This window comes from Lottia gigantea (assembly GCF_000327385.1).
Source record: "Lottia gigantea unplaced genomic scaffold LOTGIsca_9, whole genome shotgun sequence".
Classification (NCBI taxonomy): domain Eukaryota; kingdom Metazoa; phylum Mollusca; class Gastropoda; family Lottiidae; genus Lottia; species Lottia gigantea.
In genome coordinates, this window is record NW_008710950.1 from 4,095,951 (window position 1) to 4,118,130 (window position 22,180).

At 29.6% G+C, this 22,180-nt stretch overlaps 2 protein-coding genes across 2 annotated transcripts in view; one reads left to right on the forward strand and one right to left on the reverse strand.

Moving 5' to 3' along the window:
* Positions 1 to 8,488, forward strand: part of LOTGIDRAFT_108770 (hypothetical protein) — a gene marked incomplete at both ends in the record, with an annotated part of 64,395 nt that extends 55,907 nt beyond the window's left edge. The window contains 2 exons of the mRNA XM_009068427.1: positions 7,004 to 7,120; positions 8,331 to 8,488. Of these exons, the coding sequence (XP_009066675.1) occupies positions 7,004 to 7,120; positions 8,331 to 8,488 (275 nt within the window). The remainder of the gene's footprint in view (positions 1 to 7,003; positions 7,121 to 8,330) is intronic.
* Positions 8,489 to 18,551: 10,063 nt separating this feature from the next.
* LOTGIDRAFT_56553 (hypothetical protein) lies at positions 18,552 to 19,454 on the reverse strand (the record flags this gene model as incomplete). The annotated part of the gene is made up of 3 exons (XM_009068142.1): positions 18,552 to 18,703; positions 18,909 to 18,992; positions 19,355 to 19,454. Coding segments are annotated over 3 exons (336 nt in total), but the record flags the coding sequence as incomplete, so codon positions are not given.
* Positions 19,455 to 22,180: the final 2,726 nt, after the last annotated feature.

Genomic DNA, 22,180 nt, shown 5'->3' on the forward strand with positions numbered 1-22,180 from the left:
TAACAAGGTATTTTTGATAGTTTGGAAACTAGAAACAAGCTGTACAGTACATGTAACAAGGTATTTTTGATAGTTTGGAAACTAGAAACAAGTTGTACAGTGCATGTAACAAGGTTTTCATATAGTGTGGAAACTAAAAACAAGCTGTACAGTACATGTAACAAGGTTTTTTTTTATAGTTTGGAAACTAGGAACAAGCTGTACAGTGCATGTAACAAGGTATTTTTTATAGTTTGGAAACTAGAAACAAGCTGTACAGTACATGTAACAAGGTATTTTTGATAGTTTGGAAACTAGAAACAAGCTGTACAGTTCATGTAATAAGGTATTTTTTATAGTTTGGAAACTAGAAACAAGCTGTACAGTGCATGTAACAAGGTTTTTTTTATAGTTTGGAAACTAGAAACAAGCTGTACAGTACGTGTAACAAGGTATTTTTGATAGTTTGGAAACTAGACACAAGCTGTACAGTACATGTAACAAGGTATTTTTTATAGTTTGGAAACTAGACACAAGCTGTACAGTACATGTAACAAGGTATTTTTGATAGTTTGGAAACTAGACACAAGCTGTACAGTACATCTAACAAGGTATTTTTGATAGTTTGGAAACTAGACACAAGTTGTACAGTACATGTAACAAGGTATTTTTTATAGTTTGGAAACTAGAAACACAGCTGTACAGTACATGTAACAAGGTATTTTTGATAGTTTGGAAACTCGAAACACGCTGTACAGTACATGTAACAAGGTTTTTTTATAGTTTGGAAACTAAAAACAAGCTGTACAGTACATGTAACAAAGTTTTTTTTTAGAGTTTGGAAACTAAAAACAAGCTGTACAGTACATGTAACAAGGTTTTTTTTTGATAGTTTGGAAACTAGAAACAAGCTGTACAGTTCATGTAACAAGGTATTTTTTATAGTTTGGAAACTAAACTTAAGCTGACCATGAGGATAAGTTTGTCTATATTAAATGAATTACCCCACTTTAGCTAAAATCTATGTTATTATCGCAAACTAATTAGGGAATTATATTGCTGATCTACTTTTACAGAGTTTATAGATTATCAATATATAATAATAATAATAAAGCACCATTAGTGTCATATTTCCTACAATATAATTATCAATTGGGCTATCTTGGTATTGTTTTATTTTTAGATCATATTAAGGTGATATAAATGTAATCATGTGGGAATTTGAATTCTGCTTTCCATATTGATCATTGTTTATGAATAGTTTGTTGCTTACATTGGGGTGTGCATATGCTTAATCAAAAAGGTGATAATTGGCAATGAAATACTCCGGATTGCTGATATCAGACATGCAAATATTTCAAGAACAAGGTCCATAATTTTGTATTTCTTATCCATACATGAGATTTTTCTTTTATCTGTTCCATATAACTTAAGACTAATGTTCACATTACGTCTTTTGGAAGTCAATGGCTAACATTAGGCTAGATTAGTTTTATTAAATGTCCCATTTATAAGCTGATTTACAAACCAGGATGTATCTGTATGTAATGCAAAAATCTCTAATGATTCTCTTCAATAAATGGCTGTCATTAGAATAGAGAAAGTACATATTGTATATATGAATATTTGAAGTCCCTAGAGAGAAATAATGTCTATATCTATAATAAAGTGATAATGTAGACTGATCATGGTACACTTGACTGCAGATCATTCCTAACAATACTCATAGCAGTTAGATAATTCAATAATATGAAAAACTCATGTACAAAGACTCGATTTGAAATAATGAATGGTCTCTTATGACTTTTATTGTTTTTTTTTTTACAGATGTTAATATTAGATTCTAGGTCTTGATTATGTCATGTAGCAAACACAGTGCTCTAACATAACTTGCATGTGCTGGTAACTGGAGTTAACCAACTGCTCTCTCAGCCTAAGATAAAAGAGAGTAATTTTGGCAATCAGATGCAACTTCTGCCTACAAGACCTAGGTAGTTCAACCGCTGACCATTTCCAGGGATATTATATAAATCACAGTGACTGATATGCCAAAGGATTTTATGAGATTCCCATCAGACCAATAGGTTGATGTTACTAAAGGCTTATGAATTATAATAAAATAATTTAATTTTGATATTATCTCATCTATCTTAATCAATAATTGATATTGGGACAGCTGATAGAGAAATGTCTAAATTAATTACTTAATGGTTGACCTTAGTCTGACTCTTGACTTGAGTCTTGAGACGTGTAACGTAATAACACTTGAACCCTCGAAATTAATTTGAATAACCAACCCTAGCCAAATTCATTCTGTATTAGCCAAATTAATGCATACCCATTGTTGCTGTAGAAAACAACAATTTTCAACATCAATATGTTGCACAGAGGCTAAGTAAAACTGTTGATCATGAAGCAGAAGGTCCTAGTTTCAATATTTATGTAAATTGCGATCCTGTTGACTTTCTGTTCCTGTATTTGCTGGTCAGGAGAACATGAACAAGTGTCAAAGTCCTTTAGTATTGGTTTGAAATCTTTGAAGAAAAAGTTTAGAGTAGGCAGCAGAATATTTCATTTATAAGTATTACTACCTCTTTAACCCATGAAAGTGGAGAGTACTTCGTTCAGATTGGAATGTTTTATTTCAATAAGTACCTCATATAACAAAAGAATATTTAAACTTCAATTCGAATTTTTGCTTTTCTGTACAATTGAAATTACAATTATATGTTTGTGCAGTTCAGGTTTTATTGTTCAATTTCAGATTTTTGGTTTCAAATTGAAAAAGGTATCAAATGTTGATTGATTGGCAATTGTTATGCAGACTGTCTGTTATATTACATGAGTTTTAAGGAATGAATTAGAGATGCAAAAACCTAATTCAAAATTTCTAATGTGCTGACATTTGTTGAAATTGGTTTATCTAATCTGCTCATTGAGTGCAAATGTCTTATCATATAGCATGCAGTAAGTACAGATCTTCAGATCTTCAGATATTGTAAATAGGTGAATAGAAAATAAAAACTTTGATAATTAAGTACTCATAAGTAGATAAATATATATTTAGACTAAACTTCTATGATATTTTCATCATCTTACATTACTTGAAGTCTACCAAAAGTTACTGATGACTAACAATTAATCAAGATTCTGTTCATGATAAATTCTACTCTATATTATACAGAAAAGTTATTTTATTATTCCAGCAAGAAATCAATTACTGATTGATGTACCATTTCTGTATGACCCTTGTCATTAACCATTAGACCTCACTTACCCAGTGATTAATTACTTGTCTCAAATTGCATACTAATCATTTGACTTCTTTTAATGCTCATGATTTCATGTTATTCTAATCTGTATCATTACCAGACTTCTTTACCATGATCGAGAGTAGAACAAGAGAACAGTAATCTTCAGGGTTTTTTTTAATTTTTACTTGACTTTAACATTTCAGACCACATATGAAGTGCAATACATTTAATTTGGAGCTTCTAACAAATCCATAGTTATCCTGCTTTTCAGTCAACTGTCAGTTTAACTTCTTATCAAATTAAAATCAAAATACTAAGTCTGTCTTTAGTCCCAACAGATTTTCTAGTCAAAACAGACAATTTTTTGTAAGATATTGATGTTAGAAGGATGTGTTGAAATATCCTTAAGATTGTTTCTTATGGATATTTTTGTCAATTGCTTGAAGAGGAAAACCAGAATTTCAAAAATCTGCTGAATGTGTCCTGCATAAAAGTGCTTGCTAAACCAACTTTGTTAACTGTAAGCATGCTATTTTGATAAGCATGCCCTGAAAGCTTTGTATGAGGCAGCAAATAAATGTTTTATGGAAGAATTAGAGAATAATCACCTCATGGTGTAACTGTAATTCATGGTTAAATGTTTACCTAAGGTATTTCTCAATTAAAACATATCACAGAATTGTAAAGTCACTTCAAGTCACAAGTTGTCATGAGCCATCCAATTCCTTCTGGTGATATTCAAACAAATGCTCAAGTCATATCTTTGCTACATTGTCATTTTCTATAATAGAACTGCTTGTCATGTTTTTCTCTCTTATGATATATTAAACATCAAATAAAATTATACATTCTGTTTACCACTTAAATTTTTCCATGCCAAGCTATCAAAACTCTCAGACATTAATGATGATGGCATATCAGAAAAAATATTTATACTTATTCCAGATGAGCTATAATTTGTTTCTTTTTATATTTGCAAACAAAATATATCTAATGGGCAGGTATGTGAATACAGTTGAACTACTAAATACAAGTAAATTACATTTAATATCCATGAGAAAAATTTAGGAATATTCATACCTTGTTTTAGTGTAGATTTAAATATTCCTTGTTAACTGTTTCCTCTGACACTATGACTCACTACACAAACACTACTTGTCTTGTGCTAATTATTTCTCTATCAATGTTACATTTACTCCTCAGTGATTCCACAATTTATGCGTTCAATGTTGTTATCAAGTAGAATACAAGCTAGCTTGTAGAAACCAATTAACTGCTTGACCGGTATTCTCTATTCACTCATTCTGTATCAAACAATTCTCCAAGTATTTGTCAATTGTGTGTCACATGTCAGTGGAAGAGATTATTGTATTTCTCTAATTTAAACGACCAGTTATTTCCCATATTAACTATATTTTCATCACAAATAAAAAGTACTAATAACTCAGTTTTTCTTGCGTGAAAATAGTTTTGTACTTTGATCTCAACTATTGATTAATGGTCTTACATTTTGAGATCTCTAAGGGAGTATAGTTATAATGGTAAAAACATTATTTGACATTTGAAGAGTATTTTGAGGTGATAAATTCAATATCATATCAAGTTTCTTTCCTTGTGTGTTTATTTATTGATTGTAAGTCAAAACAGTTAAAAATATTCCCAGATTAAAGATATCATAGATATTTAGAAACAAAGCTAAATGTTTTGACTTACCAAATATATCAGATTTGTTTATTTATGTAATGTTAATTATCTTTCATATTTTGCCAATGGTTTGGGAATTGCTTCTTTTCGATTAAGATAGATTTTTAATGCTTTTTTTGGGCATCTTGAAAATTTGTTTCAATTGATGATGAGACACATTGATACTGTGTAAACACAATTGTTACAGAAAATTTATGGAATAAAAGAAATATGTGTGTTTTCAGTATTTCTTTTGGTCATATCTGTAGACAGTGGATACTGTAAACAGATGTGATATAGCAAGACTGTCATCTTGCAGTTGCTTTGATGTACCATTCTCAAATTTCATACTGAAATATCCGCTTGAAGATGTGAATGTATATTATCACCCCAATTCCTCAGTTTCTAAATATACAAACTGCAAAAATTCTATAGGGGGAAAACTGAATGGTTTTAAATCAAAATGATTCAATAATTAACTTCATAGACCTTTTGATCACCCTTCTATAATCATTGACATCTCTATAATGAATGGTTTCTGTCTTTCCTCAAAGAAATTGAATGATGAAATAGAAGAAGTTACTATTAAATTTATTTGGAATATAAATTCAATAGATCAAACCCATGTGGAATAATCACTTCACTTGCTCATTCTTAATTCAATAAACATCATTCACTTCTTGCTTTCATTTATACTCTTCAAAAGAGAAAACTTTCTATTCAAAATTGAAGGATTGACCTACAGGAATCCCTTAACTGGCCACTTTGCTTGAAATTCGTTTTTTCATTTAATCTTAACCTTATGTTGAAGCTTGAAAGATAACTTTTGTTGTTTCATTAATCAATACAAAAACTCAAATTATATTTTACCTGTTGACCAACTCAAAATAGTCTGCTGAAAGTGGAATACAAATTTGATATCGTTGAATATAGTTATTTATATACATGCTACAAGAAACACATATATAATATCTGTATAACATTCATACATTTTCAGTTCATTAACTTAGAGATATATGATATGAATTAATGATTATCAATATTATAATTTCATCAGCAGTCTGGTCATATTTCTGTACAGATGATTGAACAAGAATAGCAAATATTTGAGGTCTAAATCAATGGTCATGGTCATAATTTCAAATGAATGGGGACTAATTTTACACACATTTAGAAAGTGGTTTAAAACATGATTAAATTGATAGAATACATGTACCTGTGGGTACCTATGTAAAAAAAAACAGTATCAGTTTCATAGAGAACAGTAGTCACTGCTATTTTGTCAAAATCTTCTAGCTAGTTGGACACAATATTTTGTAAGCAGTGCATTATTATCCGGACTGAAGGGGAGAATTACGCAGGGAATTCCCAAGTTAATTTGTTTCAATATGCAGTAATGGACATTGGACTCAATATTATGTATTTCAATCATTATGCTAACATTGCTAAAAACTATATAGGTTATTGTAAACAATACAACATGTAATACATGTCTTTTCCAACAAGCCCAAAAGTTGAAACTTCCAATGTACAAGTAATTCTTTGAAATGATACAATTATGCGTACTGAAAAAACTAAAGAATTTACATACAGGACATCATACACATACACATAATATACAAATATTTTACATTCATATTTGAATATTTGAATTTGAATTTGAATATTTATTATTATTAGATTGTAAATTATATATTACTGACATTTAGTCACATTTTACATTAGATTTCGACACAAGATTCAACTCTCCTATTTTTTTTTATTCACTGTTGTAATCTAACAAAATTTATACCAAAGTTGAATTCTTGTGATGTTCAATGGAACCAATCTCAATGTGTCATGCATAGTCTTTGTCTTAATATTCACAATGAATTATGGGAAAGTGAAACCCAAAGCAGTCATATTGCTTTATCCTATAGAATAAAGGAATTGTAATCTTATTTTAATTCTTCAATACTGATCTTATCATGTAATATTTTATATATTGTACCACTACTAGTTGACTCAATGAACTGTGCTATCAATAGTTATTACTTTCCTTGTTTCAAAATGATTACTGATATAAATTTTATTTTAATATTTTTCAGTTTTATTACCAAGATTAGCTGGAATGGCTTTAGCTAATAATAATACAAGTAACGATACCAAGAGAAGAGATATTGCAATGCAGTTATTTGAAGCTTACAGTGCAATGTCATGTTGCTGTATCCTTTTTTATAAATTTGAAAATTCCTGGAATATAGTCTATTGTAATAGTATAAGTATAGAAACATGCTTTTTTCCATACACAATTAAAAAAAAAAGGAAAGATACCAAACCCAAGCAATATTAAAAGCTTTGGTTTATCATTTAGGATGTTGATTTCGGTCCTGAATGTTTGTAAATAGTTTTCAGAAGTAGCATAACTGCAGAAAAATTGCATAATCACTTCAAATATAGCTCAAACTGGAAATTTCACTTTATATTACTTTATATTGTGGTGTATCAATAAAAGACAAGTCTCCAACAAACACGGATGATTCTGAACTGGTAAGGCTCAAATTTCGACGGTAGCTGTGAACACCATTACTGATTAGCTAAGATAAAAAATTTCCTATTTCTGAGACTGGTATGATTGTTGAAAAGCTGGCGAACCTGTCCCTTTAAGCAATATCAAGTGCTTCATAAACATAAATTCTATGCCATTAACTATGCATCAAATTCTTTATGATATAATAATGATATGTATAATGCTGTTGCGCAAGTTGACAGCTTGAAGGTAAATTTCAAAGAGAAAAGTCTACGTTGTCTGTGAATTTTTTTTTTATTAAAACTCTATCACACATGAAGTATGAAATGATTTGGATGGAAAGAGCAGAATATGATTATTATCAGACATATCATGACTATTAGTGTAAACATATGTCACTTCAAAATAAAGAATAACTTGTAAAATTGTATTGAAATATAGTATTTAGATAATAAATTTGATAATATCAAATATCATTTTTTTAAAATTAATTTAGTATTTGATGCCAATACCAATAAATTTTGAATTCAACTCTGATCAAGTTAAGCCGTGAAAATACTTATGTACTTAATGATACTCTAAAATTTTAAATGGTTGGGGAATATCAGTCATTTTTTAACTTCAGACATAATATCTTGCCTTGTCAGGTAGTGTGTGGGTGATACCAATAGTTGTCACAACCTCTTCAGACATACATAACTATAAAAGGGGTCTGTCCAAGGACACTTATACCCTCCTTGTCCACAATTCTGATTTTTATTTCATGTCTGGTCCTTCAGAAACAAGTTGACCTGATTAGAATATCACTATTGTAAACACTATTCACAAAATGGCATTTGTACTTATAAAATCATATTCATATGTTCAAATTTTTAAGAATAACATGGTCTCCTTAACTACATAAGTTATCAATGATCAGTTGATATTAGAAGCTATGTTACCTGGATTAAGATGTTTAAAACAAGATATGGCTCTGATAGCACCTGAACATGAGGAAGTTGTAGTATCCATGATAAAGGAATATGAAACCAAAATGGATGCCAGCAGATCTGTTGAAAGGTAAGTTCTCTGTAATCTTTCTCTTTACCACATCAACTACAAAAACATTTTGCTTGTAAGAATTTTTAACTTATGAGTTTAAATGAAACACAATCACTTCAAAATTACTATTTTGAAAGCGTTTGATCAGTGAAAAAAAAACATTAAGGTATCTTATTTGTTAAGCAAAAAAATAATACGAGATTTCACTCTTACAAAGCATCAGACATGGTAAGATCAAATCTCTTAGATAGGAAAGTAATAAAGTAATGAATTAGGGGATTGTATATCTCATTGCTTATATTAATGATCATACAAATGTTAAAATCTTCTAGTTTACAGAAGAGATAGACTACTCTGGTAATACATTATATCTAACTTGATCCCTGATCAAGGGGTGACAGAGTACTCAATAATGTGCTTATTCGACCATGATTATATATAATTGGATGTGTATGTAATATTGCCAAATTGGTTTTGATAAGTGTTACTTTTTAAGTAGAGAAAATTTGCTTGGTTAACGGAAAATTCTGGTTAATTGAAAGGTTTGAAATTGATTAGTTGAGGAAATTTTACTGAGAAACACATCTTGGCAGAAAGCTGGTTTTTTATAAATTGTGCTGTTTAAAATTAGTAGAGAGACTTTCAGTAAATTTTCTCTCTAGACCAATCTGACATCAATAGTCAACTAGTGCCACATTCAATTTCACATATTTCTATTGAACTAAAAAGTCTGTCTCAGAAATTCCAAGGTGGTTACCGACTCTAAAATATATACTAAATAGCCTTAAGGTTTAATACATATTACTGTTCAATATTATCATAGAAACATTCCTTTTCAAATTTTTTGGATATTGTGGTTAATACAGTGTCACAATTGATTCAGAAAGAAAGTCACTCAGGTGAAAATTAACACAGAACTCTATGATGATTGTTTTGGTATGCAAACAATGAAGCTAAGCCTATATCCTGCAGACTGTTTAGCAATGGCAGCATCAGCCTCGGAAGGCTAGGGGGACAGATTCAACTGGGGGGGACATTTGTCAAAGCTGATTCAAAATGGGCAACTCAGTTGAGGTGTCATATTTGGAAGCCTCTCATAGAGCGTCTGGGATTTTGAGCATTCTGACACATATATTGAGGCAAAAAAGTACAAAATCATGTATATTTGCCTCTCTCCTCTGTACCCCAGTAGTGCCACCAGTGCTGTTTAGAAATTGATCTTAATGGCCTTGACTGAGATATTTATTCATGTAAAACTGTCAGCTTTCAGTTAGTGCCAACATTAAATGTACTGTGATTTTACATATTTAGACATTTTGTCTCCATTTAATGGAGGCAAGTTGTAAAAAATATTGATTTCTTACTCAGAAGTTTTCTTTCAAACTAACAATAGGAAGAAAAGCACTTCTCACCAAGAACAGTTTATAGCTGTCATATACATCTTTATAATTAAATTAAATATGATGTAATGTCAGAAGAAATCATAAATTACACATTTATTATAAAAACTTTTCTGAAAATATAGAACCTTTGACAGTAAATCATTGAAAGTTATTCGTAGGAGAAGAATGGCTGTCATATTGTTAGTGAGACTTGCATGATTGCTTGTATATAAATAGTTGTATAACTGTTTGGCTATCAGTAACAACATATCTGAACTATCTAATCCATCTGTTAAATGCATTGATTATCCAGAAAGTATCATAGCATACAAGCCTTGGAGAAAGCAATTTTTATGAATATTTTGTTGTTAATTTTGTTTTTTCCATTAATGTCTGTGGGTTGAGTCATCCAATGGTTATGAACTTCATTTTTAAAGCAATATTGAACATGATTATAATTCCCTTCAAATTATTTTCTGTTTTATTTATTTCAGAAGCGGTAGTATAGCAAGTCTGAACAATATGTCTGCCGAGGATGTAAGACAACGTGTCATGTCCAAATTTAAAGACTCAAATATTTCTAATATATTTGGTCGTAAGAAGTGAAGAATATCTGATGAACTTCATCAACTGTACTTTGTGATATTTATTTTATATTGTTATTTCTGTTTTAAAGGCTATTAAGTTTTTTCTGAGGATGGAGTCGGTAATTTTAAATAACACACCATGATTTCATGATTTCAAGATATGTTCATCATAAATATATTGAAGAGTGAATAGTAAAAAAGGCCATAAAAACTTCAGCACCAATTTTGCCAAAATATCAACTTTAAGGAAGAAGAAGAAAAAGATTCTCAGAGCAACCAATATGATCAGCAAGATGACCCAGTTATTGAAAATTGGTATTTTAAAAAAGAGTGAACATATCTAATATAAATATAAGTGATTGACATGTAGATTTCTATATTGTGATAGTATTTCACTGGTACTAATCTCCTTGTCTAGACACTGTCAAAATCTTTCTGTATCTCTATAATTCTTACAAAGTCAGATTGATGATAGAACAAATGAAATGATGTGACTGGTGATTTGTTCAAGTTAAATTTACTAATCAATGTGATCATTTAGAAGCTTAGGTTTATCACTGGCCTCAAATACAAATAAACTTTTAAAAATTTCATACAAGCACCAGCAACAAAAGCAACTGAAAAGGTAACAGATTTCTAAACAGAGTTGCCAGGTTTTGATTAAGACATTTAGAAGCAGAGAGCACAAATAACAGAAAACATAAGATATTATGTTATTGTACTGTATATCACACATCCTTAATAACAGTAATGTTTGAACAGTGTTATACCATAAAATATTCCCTTGTTTTTTTTCTTTTCTTTTGTGTTGCCAAGTTGTTAATTCTCACATAATTCCAATACTTGGTATTTTAACTTTTGATATATTTTTGCATTCTAGATGTACTATCTTATTTGGCTCTGTGTAAGCTTTTTGTAATAGAATGCACTAGACTTTAGTAATTGATTAATATATATTCAAACTAATTCAATCATATTAGATATATTTGATATAAGTATAGTATAGTTATACTTAAAAATATGATGCACAGGCCCTTTTGTTCAGACTCGCGTTTTATGAAATATTATAAGTTATAGTAGAGATTAGATTGCGTTAGAATTGCTTCTGTTAACCAACCCTAGTTTATAGGGGTAATATATTTATCAATTTTAGATTTTTATCAGTATCTATACCAGGATGTCAAATTGTAATGTTTATTATTTATCAACATTACTAATATTGTAGTGTTTAATATTGATCAACATTACTAATATTGTAATGTTTATTATTTATCAACATTAATAAAATTGTAATGTTTATTATTGATCAACATTACTAATATTAGTAATGTTTATCATTTATCAAATTTACCAATATTGTAATGTTTCTTATTTATCAAAATTACTGATATTGTAATGTTATATATTTAATACTTATCAACATTACTAATATTGTAATGTTTCTTATTTATCAACATTACTGATATTGTAATGTTACGTATTTATCAACATTACTAATATTGTAATGTTTAATATTTATCAACATTACTAATAATTTCAATGTTAAATATTTATCAACGTTACTAATAATTTCAATGTTAAATATTTATCAACATTACTAATATTGTAGTGTTTAATATTGATCAACATTACTAATATTAGTCAAATTAACCAATATTGTAATGTTATATTTTAAATTTTTATCAACATTACTAATATTGTAATGTTTCTTATTTATCAACATTACTGATTCAATTACTAATATTGTAATGTTTGATATTTATCAACATTACTAATAATTTCAATGTTAAATATTTATCAACATTACTTTTAGCAATGTTGTAATGTTAAATGCTTATCAAAATTATTAATATTGACAGATCTTAACAGATCTCGCTTCCCATTTTTTTTTTTACTTGTGTAGGATACCCTGACAAAATTACCAACATATTTCAAACCCTGACTTGACAAAAAGTGTCAATAAAAAAGCTGTAATCTCTATTGAACTCTTCACACATACATACTTTCAAACAATATGAAACTGAATAATAGGTGTTAGAATCTTTTTAAATTTCAATACTTAGAGTCTTAAAATAACATTTAATAACCTTTCAAATAATTATATAAGCTGATTTATTTAGATTGTTTAAAATTGCATTGAAGTTATTTTAACTGTCAAGAACAATTTGTTATTTAAAACAATGTAAGTTTTTTTCCCTGGTACTCAATCTGCTATAGAATTAGAAAATTACTCATGACATTTCTCTGTAGAAAACAGTATGCTTCCTGTGATAATAAACATTACAAATTAACATACTTGAGGAACAAATTAAATAGTATTTTTAGACCAAAACATATAATTGTATCTCGTGTTTGCAAGGTCCATCACTAGCTGTTTCTTCTGGAAGTAAAATTTTAATGAAATATTTTAATTGCTTTATGGTGTGTTAGATGTTTGAAGTATGAATGAAGTCTAATTGTTCAATGATGACTTGATGAAGTTAAGAAAAAAGGAACCTACCAAAAGTTATTTTTTGAAATAATGATTTACTAGTAAATGTATATTTAATACATACCGGATATCACTAATATATGTCAATAAATATTGATTTAAGAAAAATGTAATGGTGATGTATGCATGCTTATATTGCTTGCTAGCTTTCTCAGTATGTTCTTCAAGCAAATAGGATTTCAACATCTAGAATCTGCTGCTGTTTGACTGTATTGTCCATCAAAATCATGAAGGGATATGATTCCTCTTTACCAGTTGATAAAGCTTGATTTTAGTTATCTTTATTAGTTTTCCAATTTTATTAGAAGTTAAAACTGTCATTACTTTCAAAGCTCAATTTAACTTTTCATGTGCTGATTTTACCAACATGACATCAGTCATAATGGTAAGGATGTTAATAACGCCATTAAAGTGGTAAAAAGTTTTATTATCTGTAAGTATATTTTCTTGAATTGCAAGAGAAACAAATGTTAGAATTTAATTCCCAAAATGTGAATTATAGCTGATATTAGCCTATGTATTTGGAATAATAAAATTGTAAGATGGATGGGTTATGAGATGAAGGTGTTGAAATCTTGTTTATCATTGCTGAAGGAACGTGGCCTAAAGTAATGTTTATCATGTATGTATATAATTAGCATAATATAAACAGTCCAAATATTGTATATAAGGAAATATTTAATTAATTCATATGGTTGTATTTATTTAGTATTATTATACCAACCATTTTAAATGGTTAGAAAAGGAGTTCTTTACAACCAGATATTGTGTTTGCAATTGATTGAAGAATGATAGCAGTTAAATAGCTTTAATCTGAACTAAATATTTCCACTACAAGCAGATGCAAATACCTGTAACGTACTCAAGTTAAAATGAGGCAAAGAAATTTTGGTTTGAAAATACATAATTGAAAAAAATACACTTTTAACCCTAAAGTGTAAAATGAAATAAAAATCATATACCCTGAAGTTAAAGCGAATAACGTTCTGTCACATGGTAACGGCCTCAAATGACTCAATTACGCTACAGTTTTGCCATAATTGGCCAAGTTGTTAATAAATATTCAAAGCCAGGTATTTTTTAGAAGTATGATATAGCTGTAAAATGAACCTCCTTACTGTTGATGAATAGTCATTATATGATGAAAAAGTCAAAGTTTAAAAATAAGACATTAGTAAACTGTAATGAGCATTAATAAAACATGTAAAATGTCAGCATGTAACCAGGCATGTTTTTCTCTGCTAATGGCTTGCATGGGGAATCTTGTTATTCTTGTGATTAAATTTTAACTACAAATAAATAAATGTCTGAAAGAAAGGAACAAGCCGGTTTACTAACAAAATGTTGTTTGAATAACAAAATTATTTTCCATTTTAATTCAAAACTGATTTTGAATTTAATATGACTGAGCTATTTTCCACTTTTTTAAATCTATTTCCAATTGAAGAGTTTTGCTGTGTTTTATAGGATTTTTTATGTAATTGTTTTAGTTGTGAAAGATATATATATACCGGTAAATGAAACGACTTGTATAAAATGATGGTATTAGTTGTAGATATGTTTATCTTTATGTATAATTTAAACTATTCATTCCACCATAAGCTTTCGTCTTTTTTTATTTTAAAAGTGTAATAATTGTGGATAATGGATATTGTCATTGCCTATGATCTTTCTAAGTAGAAATTTACAATAATTTAAATTTTTGATTGATAATATTATGATTGGTTAATTAGACTGAAAATAAAATGGTATTATGTAATGACATGTCAGTTAAACGTAAGACTTGAATCATTTTTATATGTGAGATTTTATTATATTAATAAATATTACTTTCTCTGAAACCTTAGATATCTTTTTTTATCTACACCTATAGATTTTATTTACGCGTATTTATTTCAGAACAAGGCTCAGAACGCAAACTTAAAAAATGTAACGTTTTACTGCGTAAAATTGTCACCTTGACATCTTTAATGTCTCCTTTTCAATTCCCACTAACTGAAACTAGTTGATTAAGCTATTTAATGGTAACTATTGATGAAGTTTACCTTCCTACATTTCTGAGATTTTCGTGCTTTTGATTGAGTGTTCAGTGACATCACATTGGTCTTCCTTCATATGACGTCGTTAGATGACGTAATTTGTATTATGAGCTTCTCATTCGATGTATTCAAAATGAGATTTTAATAAGCACTATTGTTGATAGGTTCATACAAGGATAACACTTCTAAACTTTAGCCATTTGTTTGACCAATTTACTTCAGTCTTAGAAACAGTAATTTTTTAGGTAAGCTAAACAATAGTAGTGTTTTCTGCTTACTGTCGAAATTTTAGCTTTCAATTGCATGTGTGTCTAAAATTATCCAAGATTAAATGTTAAGATAGTGGACCACAGCCACCACGGCATGCAAAATGTAAATATTCCAGATTTTTCAGCAAGGGCAATAACTCTGCTTCTAACGGTCGAAAATAGCTCAAATTCGAAGTTGATCTTTGTTTTATGAAAATTTATACACATACCAAGTTTCATTTGATTCCATCAAAAAATCTAGTTTTTGAATCTTTACATTACACTCATTGTAACACAAATCTCTGAGTCTACCAGCAAAGAAAATGAACAGCATAGGACTCTTAAGACTGGAGTCTAAAGTCTGTGTTGAACTGTTGCAGACCCAACTGTGGAAGAATTGGCATCAGTATATATTATGTTATAAATAGGCTGAGTAGTATGAAAGAATTAATCCAATCTTTACTCATAATTCCAGTTGATCCAGCTATAATAATCTGTAATACAGATACAGGAAAGATCAATGCCAAGAGGTTTGGCCAGGGACCAGCTGGTGGAAAGGATCCTTAACTGTGAACCTAAGTTGTTATCCTTGTGAAATGTAGTTGTTTGTTTCTTTCTAATTGGAGGTCAAATTTATTAAATTTAATACACATTTCACTCGATCTCTATCACAACTCTTGATAGATTTTGACAAAACTTGGTGTGAGTGTTTTATATCACTTCAGGATGAACCTTATTTAAAATCAGAAAAATCGAAAAATACTTTGTAAGAGTTATTGCCCATGTTGTTGAAAACACTTACAATTTTAGCTTGTAAACGCTCCAGAAGGCACAATTCTTGACAGATTTGGACAAAACTTGGTTTGAGTATTTGTAATCACCCTCTAGAATGTTTATGAGCAATTGTGGACAGATGGACGGACATGGGTGACAGCAATATACACACCCCATTTCATGTGCGCTTATAAAAAGCGAAAGAAATATTTTTAAACATAGTTTTGTTTAATATTGAATATGAAAAATCAGATTGTGTAAGGTCAACATTATAGAAGATATTGATATTTTTTATCCATAATACTATCTCTGATAACTTCATTCATGCTATCCATATTACTTTTCAGAATGGAAATCACATCTTAACTTGTCTACAATTTGATAAATAGGTTTCATATCACTCTCCAAATAATATTGCTTTTACTAGCTCTTAGAAGCTATGACCAAGGCCCTGAAGGCCCAGGTTTGCACACCATATAGTTTTATTTAAGTTCGCACCCAAAGGGTTAATTAACACACCATATCTATATGTACAGTTTATTTTAAATGACAAGACATTTTCTGATCTTCATTGAATGAATTGATCCCATGTGAGTTGAATAATATGTTAATATATGGAACAGATAAAGACTATGTGTTCAGACACATTAATAAGCTGTCATAAGTGTGACTAAATTTCTCATTTACTAAGTTACTATAATAAATGATCATATATTTGAACTAATAAGTCAAGTCAAGTGTTTGCAAGCCAGTTGGGGTCCCAGATGGCGAACAATGTATGTCCATATGCATGATGTTGCTATATTGCAAAGTGAATTGAATGTAACAATTTTCTGCAATGATATAAGGAATTAACATCATATAGATTATAGAACTCTAATGACAATTTTTCTTCATTCCTTTTTAAAGTCAAAGCTAACATATTTAATGGCTTAAGTCTTAATATTGTTCTATATAACCACTCTGTAAAAAGTTATAACTAACAAAAATAACAACATTTAAATTATTCATTAGGATAGCAAATAAGGTAACATGTACCCTGCAGACTGGACTCACATTTTCATTGAAATGCTGCTAGGTCCTCCTCTCAATATGTAATCAGTTGTAGATGAACTTGTTCCTTTCAAGCTTTAAAAAAATAATCACTCCCAAAAATATAGTATCCTTGCCCTTTGGTATCCATAACAATAGCATGTTTCCTTTCAAGAGCTTTTAAAGTCTATTAAGCCCAGTGGACAGTTTTCTTGAATATCAAAAGCATTCATTCTGAATTAACAATTAAAGCCCAATTCCTTCAATATATCTCTCAAGAGAGTTGAAAGAAACGTCTAGGTAAATGTCACAAGGTCTACAATTCAAAAGGGTCCCAATGACTTTTAGTTCTTAAGATTTTAAGGATACAACATATAAAAAATTTTTTGAATGGGTAACAGCATTCAGTGAAGATCGTTTTCACTCAGTTTTTATTACTTACAGGGGCACTCTGACTAAGGAAGGTGGAATATACTATTCACTAAAATGAACAAATTCTAGAAAAAAAAATAAAATCGAAGAGAAACATGATTACTATTTTTTCTGTGGAGTTTCAACTAATAATGGTGATCCATTATAAAGCCAAACTGCTTAATTAACAATAATAAGCACTTCTGTTTTTAATCACCCCTTTAAAACAAATTCAGGTTGATTAAGTGTATAATAGAAGTACATAGCATATGTTAGAATAGAATGAATGGGTAAGTTGTGATGATTCCCATTGGTCTATTTATCTAATTAAGTATATTTAAACAATGGCCAACAAATAAGGTATCATCTTAATCTATACAAGAGAGATATTTTCCTGCTTTTTTTATTTTCAAAATAATGTGAGGAACATACATATTCGCACCTAGAACCTCCACACGGTTTAGAGCCAAAGTCATTAGGTGGGTGAGTGGGGTTATTTTGCTTTTGAATCTCTAAAATAGTGTCGTTATAAATAAATAAAATAATAATAATACGATATAAAATCATTTAAAAAAGATTTTCTTTGCACTTTTATGATGGATATGAATAATAAGTCAATAAAAATCTATTTCAATTTCCTTGACAGTTTACACTATCAACTACTGGAATCTTCTTGCAGCATGAACTACACATGAGAGAAAATAATCCTCTAGAAATAACCATTTTCGACGATTGGAGCTTTTGAGAAGTGGTAAGTTGGAAAAATCAATTTTACATGTGAAAATAAAGTCACAGAAAAGTTGTCAATATTTCATGCGAGGTATGTAATTTAAAGTTACAATAGGAACTATCTGTGAAAGCTAAACTGGTTTTGGGATTGCAGAAGAAATATTCAAATTATTTGATTGATTTTGATTGGTTAATAGACAGTTATCAGGTAAAATTTGATTGGATAGTGGAGATAATAATGGTAATTCTCCACCAATGATTGAAGGTATTATATCAGTTGATGTTGATTGAGGTGCTGGTATCTTAGAATGGAATGTTTCATCAGTCAAGTCATTTAACGACATCTGTAGATCTTGAAATGGTGAAATTCTAGAGTTCTGATGGTTTATCAGGTGGTTTTCCAACACTGACTTCTGTGTGAACATTTTTGGGCACAAATTACATCGAAATAATTTTTCACTGTGTCTGCGTTTTAAATGAATATTTAATGTACTGTTTTGAGCAGTTTTATATTTGCAATATGGACAATTGAATGGTTTCTCCCCTGAAAGAAAAATAAAGATTTTTATTTATATGATGAAGAATTTTATGAAGCGGTGATATTTATTTTATATCTGGCACTATTTTTAAGTATGCTGCTTATATTATATTATCATAATACAAGTTGCCAATAAAAGTATGATAATCAAAGACTGAAAAAATCCCATATCAAACAATAAGAATGTGGGGTAAATATGAGTATTACCAACCAGTATGTATTCTTGTATGAACCTTCAGATGACTTCTTTCTACAGTGGAATAATCACAGTCATTACATTTAAATGGCTTCACACCTACAAAATATTATATTTTATGCTCGTGGTACATATTTTACCCTCTAATCAAATATATGTATGATGAACAAGGAGTTTTGCAAATATAAATATCTAAGCTTACTATATAAAGCGTGTCTAACGTTAATTTTTTTTTATCATTTTTGTTGATTAAATAGGTAGTGATCTTTATTGTTGATAGAAGTTTGCCAAAATTTACGCGTCATAGTGATAGTATTCACTAGGCAGGCATTTTTTTACTGTTGAAAATTGTAACGGAGTTATTGTCATACACCATACAATAAGGCCGTTTCGTTTCCTAAAATTACACACTGATACATAATTCTATCAATCAGTTTTTTTCATTTTAACAATCATCTTACCTGTGTGTTTACTCATATGTTTTTTTAAATGTATTCTTTGATTAAATGCTTCACTACAGCTATCACATTTATATGGCCTGGATGTTGGATATTTTCTCTTCTTAATAGAGTTATCTTTTCCTGCTTCATCTTGCTTGCATTCTATAAAGTTTATGGTATTTGGGTCCAATATTATGGCTGTGGCCATAGACTCAATATTAGAAGACAATATATCCTCTATTTGGTTTGAGGAACTGCTACAAGATTGTTGAACAGTTTGTGAAGTGTAAAATGTATCTGTTCTATTGTGACTAGGTGATACAACTCTACCCTTATTGTTATTATCAACATCAATAGCTTCTATAAATTCTTGGTCAATGGTTAGAATATCTGTATTTTTTACAGGAGTTATTTCCCCTGTACTACCATGGTTGCTGACACAATCCTTCTCACTATCATGACCATTCACAAGTGATTTATCTTTGAACAAGGCCACATTTAAATTTTCTTTATCAGTACTGCCATTCATATGTTTCACCATATGTAATTTACGTTTTTTAGGAAGAACTGAATTACAACATTTGCGTGGTTCTTCATGTGTTCCAGGAATAATTGTAACACAACATTCCTCACTATTACAACATATCCCAGTCTCTCCCTCATTGTTTGTAGTAATATCAGTACATTGATTCATCAAACAAAACTGTGTACCTTGTTCTATACTTGAACTATTAGGACTGGAAGAAATTCTCTCTTCTTTTTCTGAATTACAATGTCCTGAAGCCCTACAAATACAGTTTAAATCTCTTTCTGATAATATCTTCTTCTCACAACAACTTGGTTCTGGAATTGTACTGTTTGAAGTGTTGGAGTCTAGACCACTATCTGATATATTTAAATCAGATATACTTTCTGTGTCTGGTAAATCACTGGACCTTGTTGTCTGGTTAATTCTTGATACAAATATATTAATATTGTGTTCAAACTGCACATGTTTTAACAGTCCTCTTGCTGTAGAAAACTCTTTTAAACAGGATGAACAGCACAAAGATTTAGGAACAGTACCTAAAATGTATAAGTCTTAGAATTATTATTCATTAGTAGAAGTTAATTATGATGACAAAAATTAAGTAGGCTACTCAAAGTTGTTCCAGGATTTAAATAGTATGAACTAAAAACAAAATTGAACATTTATTGATATAATCTGCATACCAATTCAGAGAAAAATGTCTGTATAAAAAAATAATAACATACCAATTCTGTTGTTGGCTTCATTAACATTCTTGTTTAGATTGTTAAACTTACCTACAAAAAAATACAAGTCAAAAATAAATGTCTAAATAGAACTCATCTTATGAAAATGATGGTCACTTAAAAAATTTAACTTCATCTTTCAATTTCTACGGAAAATGAAGCAATAAAATGGTACTGTATGCTAATATTCAGAGTATATATTGAAATATTTATATGAAAGTCTGGATGAAGAGTTGAATTAAAGGCTAATGTTGAAAACATTTTGAAAATCTGACTGTTAAAGAGAAATATAATATAACAAAATGATAAAAATAATGATAACAAAGATTACTTAATTGACATTAACAGAAAAAACAAAAGAAAAATGCTCACAATGATCAAGGTATTATGTGTTCATCTTATACATTGACTGTAATGGCCCACTTTCTTGTTTGATTGTCAGTGATTTGATTGGATTGTACGCCAGCAAGTAAAGCCAACCAGAGCATTTGGTTTCATGCGTACGGTAATTATTTTTTCCAGTCTTCCTGACGAGAGCTCAGATTGGCTGTATTCGCTAGCATACAATCCAATTTAATTGCTGCATTCACAAACATCCTTGTAACAAGACAGTGGACCATTGCAGTCAAGGCATAAGATGAAGAGTTAATACCTTGACCATTGTGAAGATGAAGGAAAAAGAACTAAGCCAATTCCTCTCTCCATGAAACTAAAACATATCTCTCCTTTAAAATGATCAAAAAATGTGATGCACTGATAAATATATTAAATATATACTCTTACCATTAATACATTTTATAGCTTTATGTTGTATAAAATTGGTGATGTTATGTAATGGAAATTCTTCATCACACTGTCCACAAGTTAAATAATCAATGATATTATTATCTCTCATATCTGAAATATACATGATGTGACACACGCATACTGTATTTATTTGATTTGCTTTTACAAACTTGCATGATACAAAAAAAGTGTCTAAAGGTATAAGGTGGATTCGAGATTATAAGAATTAGGAGTACCAAAATCGTTTTTTGGACATATGTTATCTTCGACGTTTTTCTGACTTAATATAATATATATGTACAGTCAAGTAACCCAATTTTCATGCTAACCTATTTTTTGTGCATCTCTGGAAATGATTAATAATTTACATGTGCGACCTCTCGTATTTGCTTGTTTTGATGGGTTATCTCTACAATGTCAGCTAGCAGAATGAATCCAGTAGTTTCAAGCGGGGTAAAATTTATTGATGTATAATAATAATAATTAATAGTTTATTCGTACTATAAGGCCTTTATTAATGTATACTTTGACATAAACAACGGCCGAATTTCCTTATAATCCCCAGGTGTGATCGGATTTCCAAGTGTTACCTGCTAGAATATATTCCAGTGAACAAGGTCATATCCTTATGTTTCATCTGAGGAAACATCTAAGACATAAAAAAAAATTTCTGTTTTTTAAATATGATGAAATTTATTGTTGAATTCTTATATGCACGAAAATAGGTTACAACCACTGTACAGTCAAGTAACCTAATTTCGTGGATTTCCGGAAATGTTTAATAATTTACATGTGCGACCTTTGCAT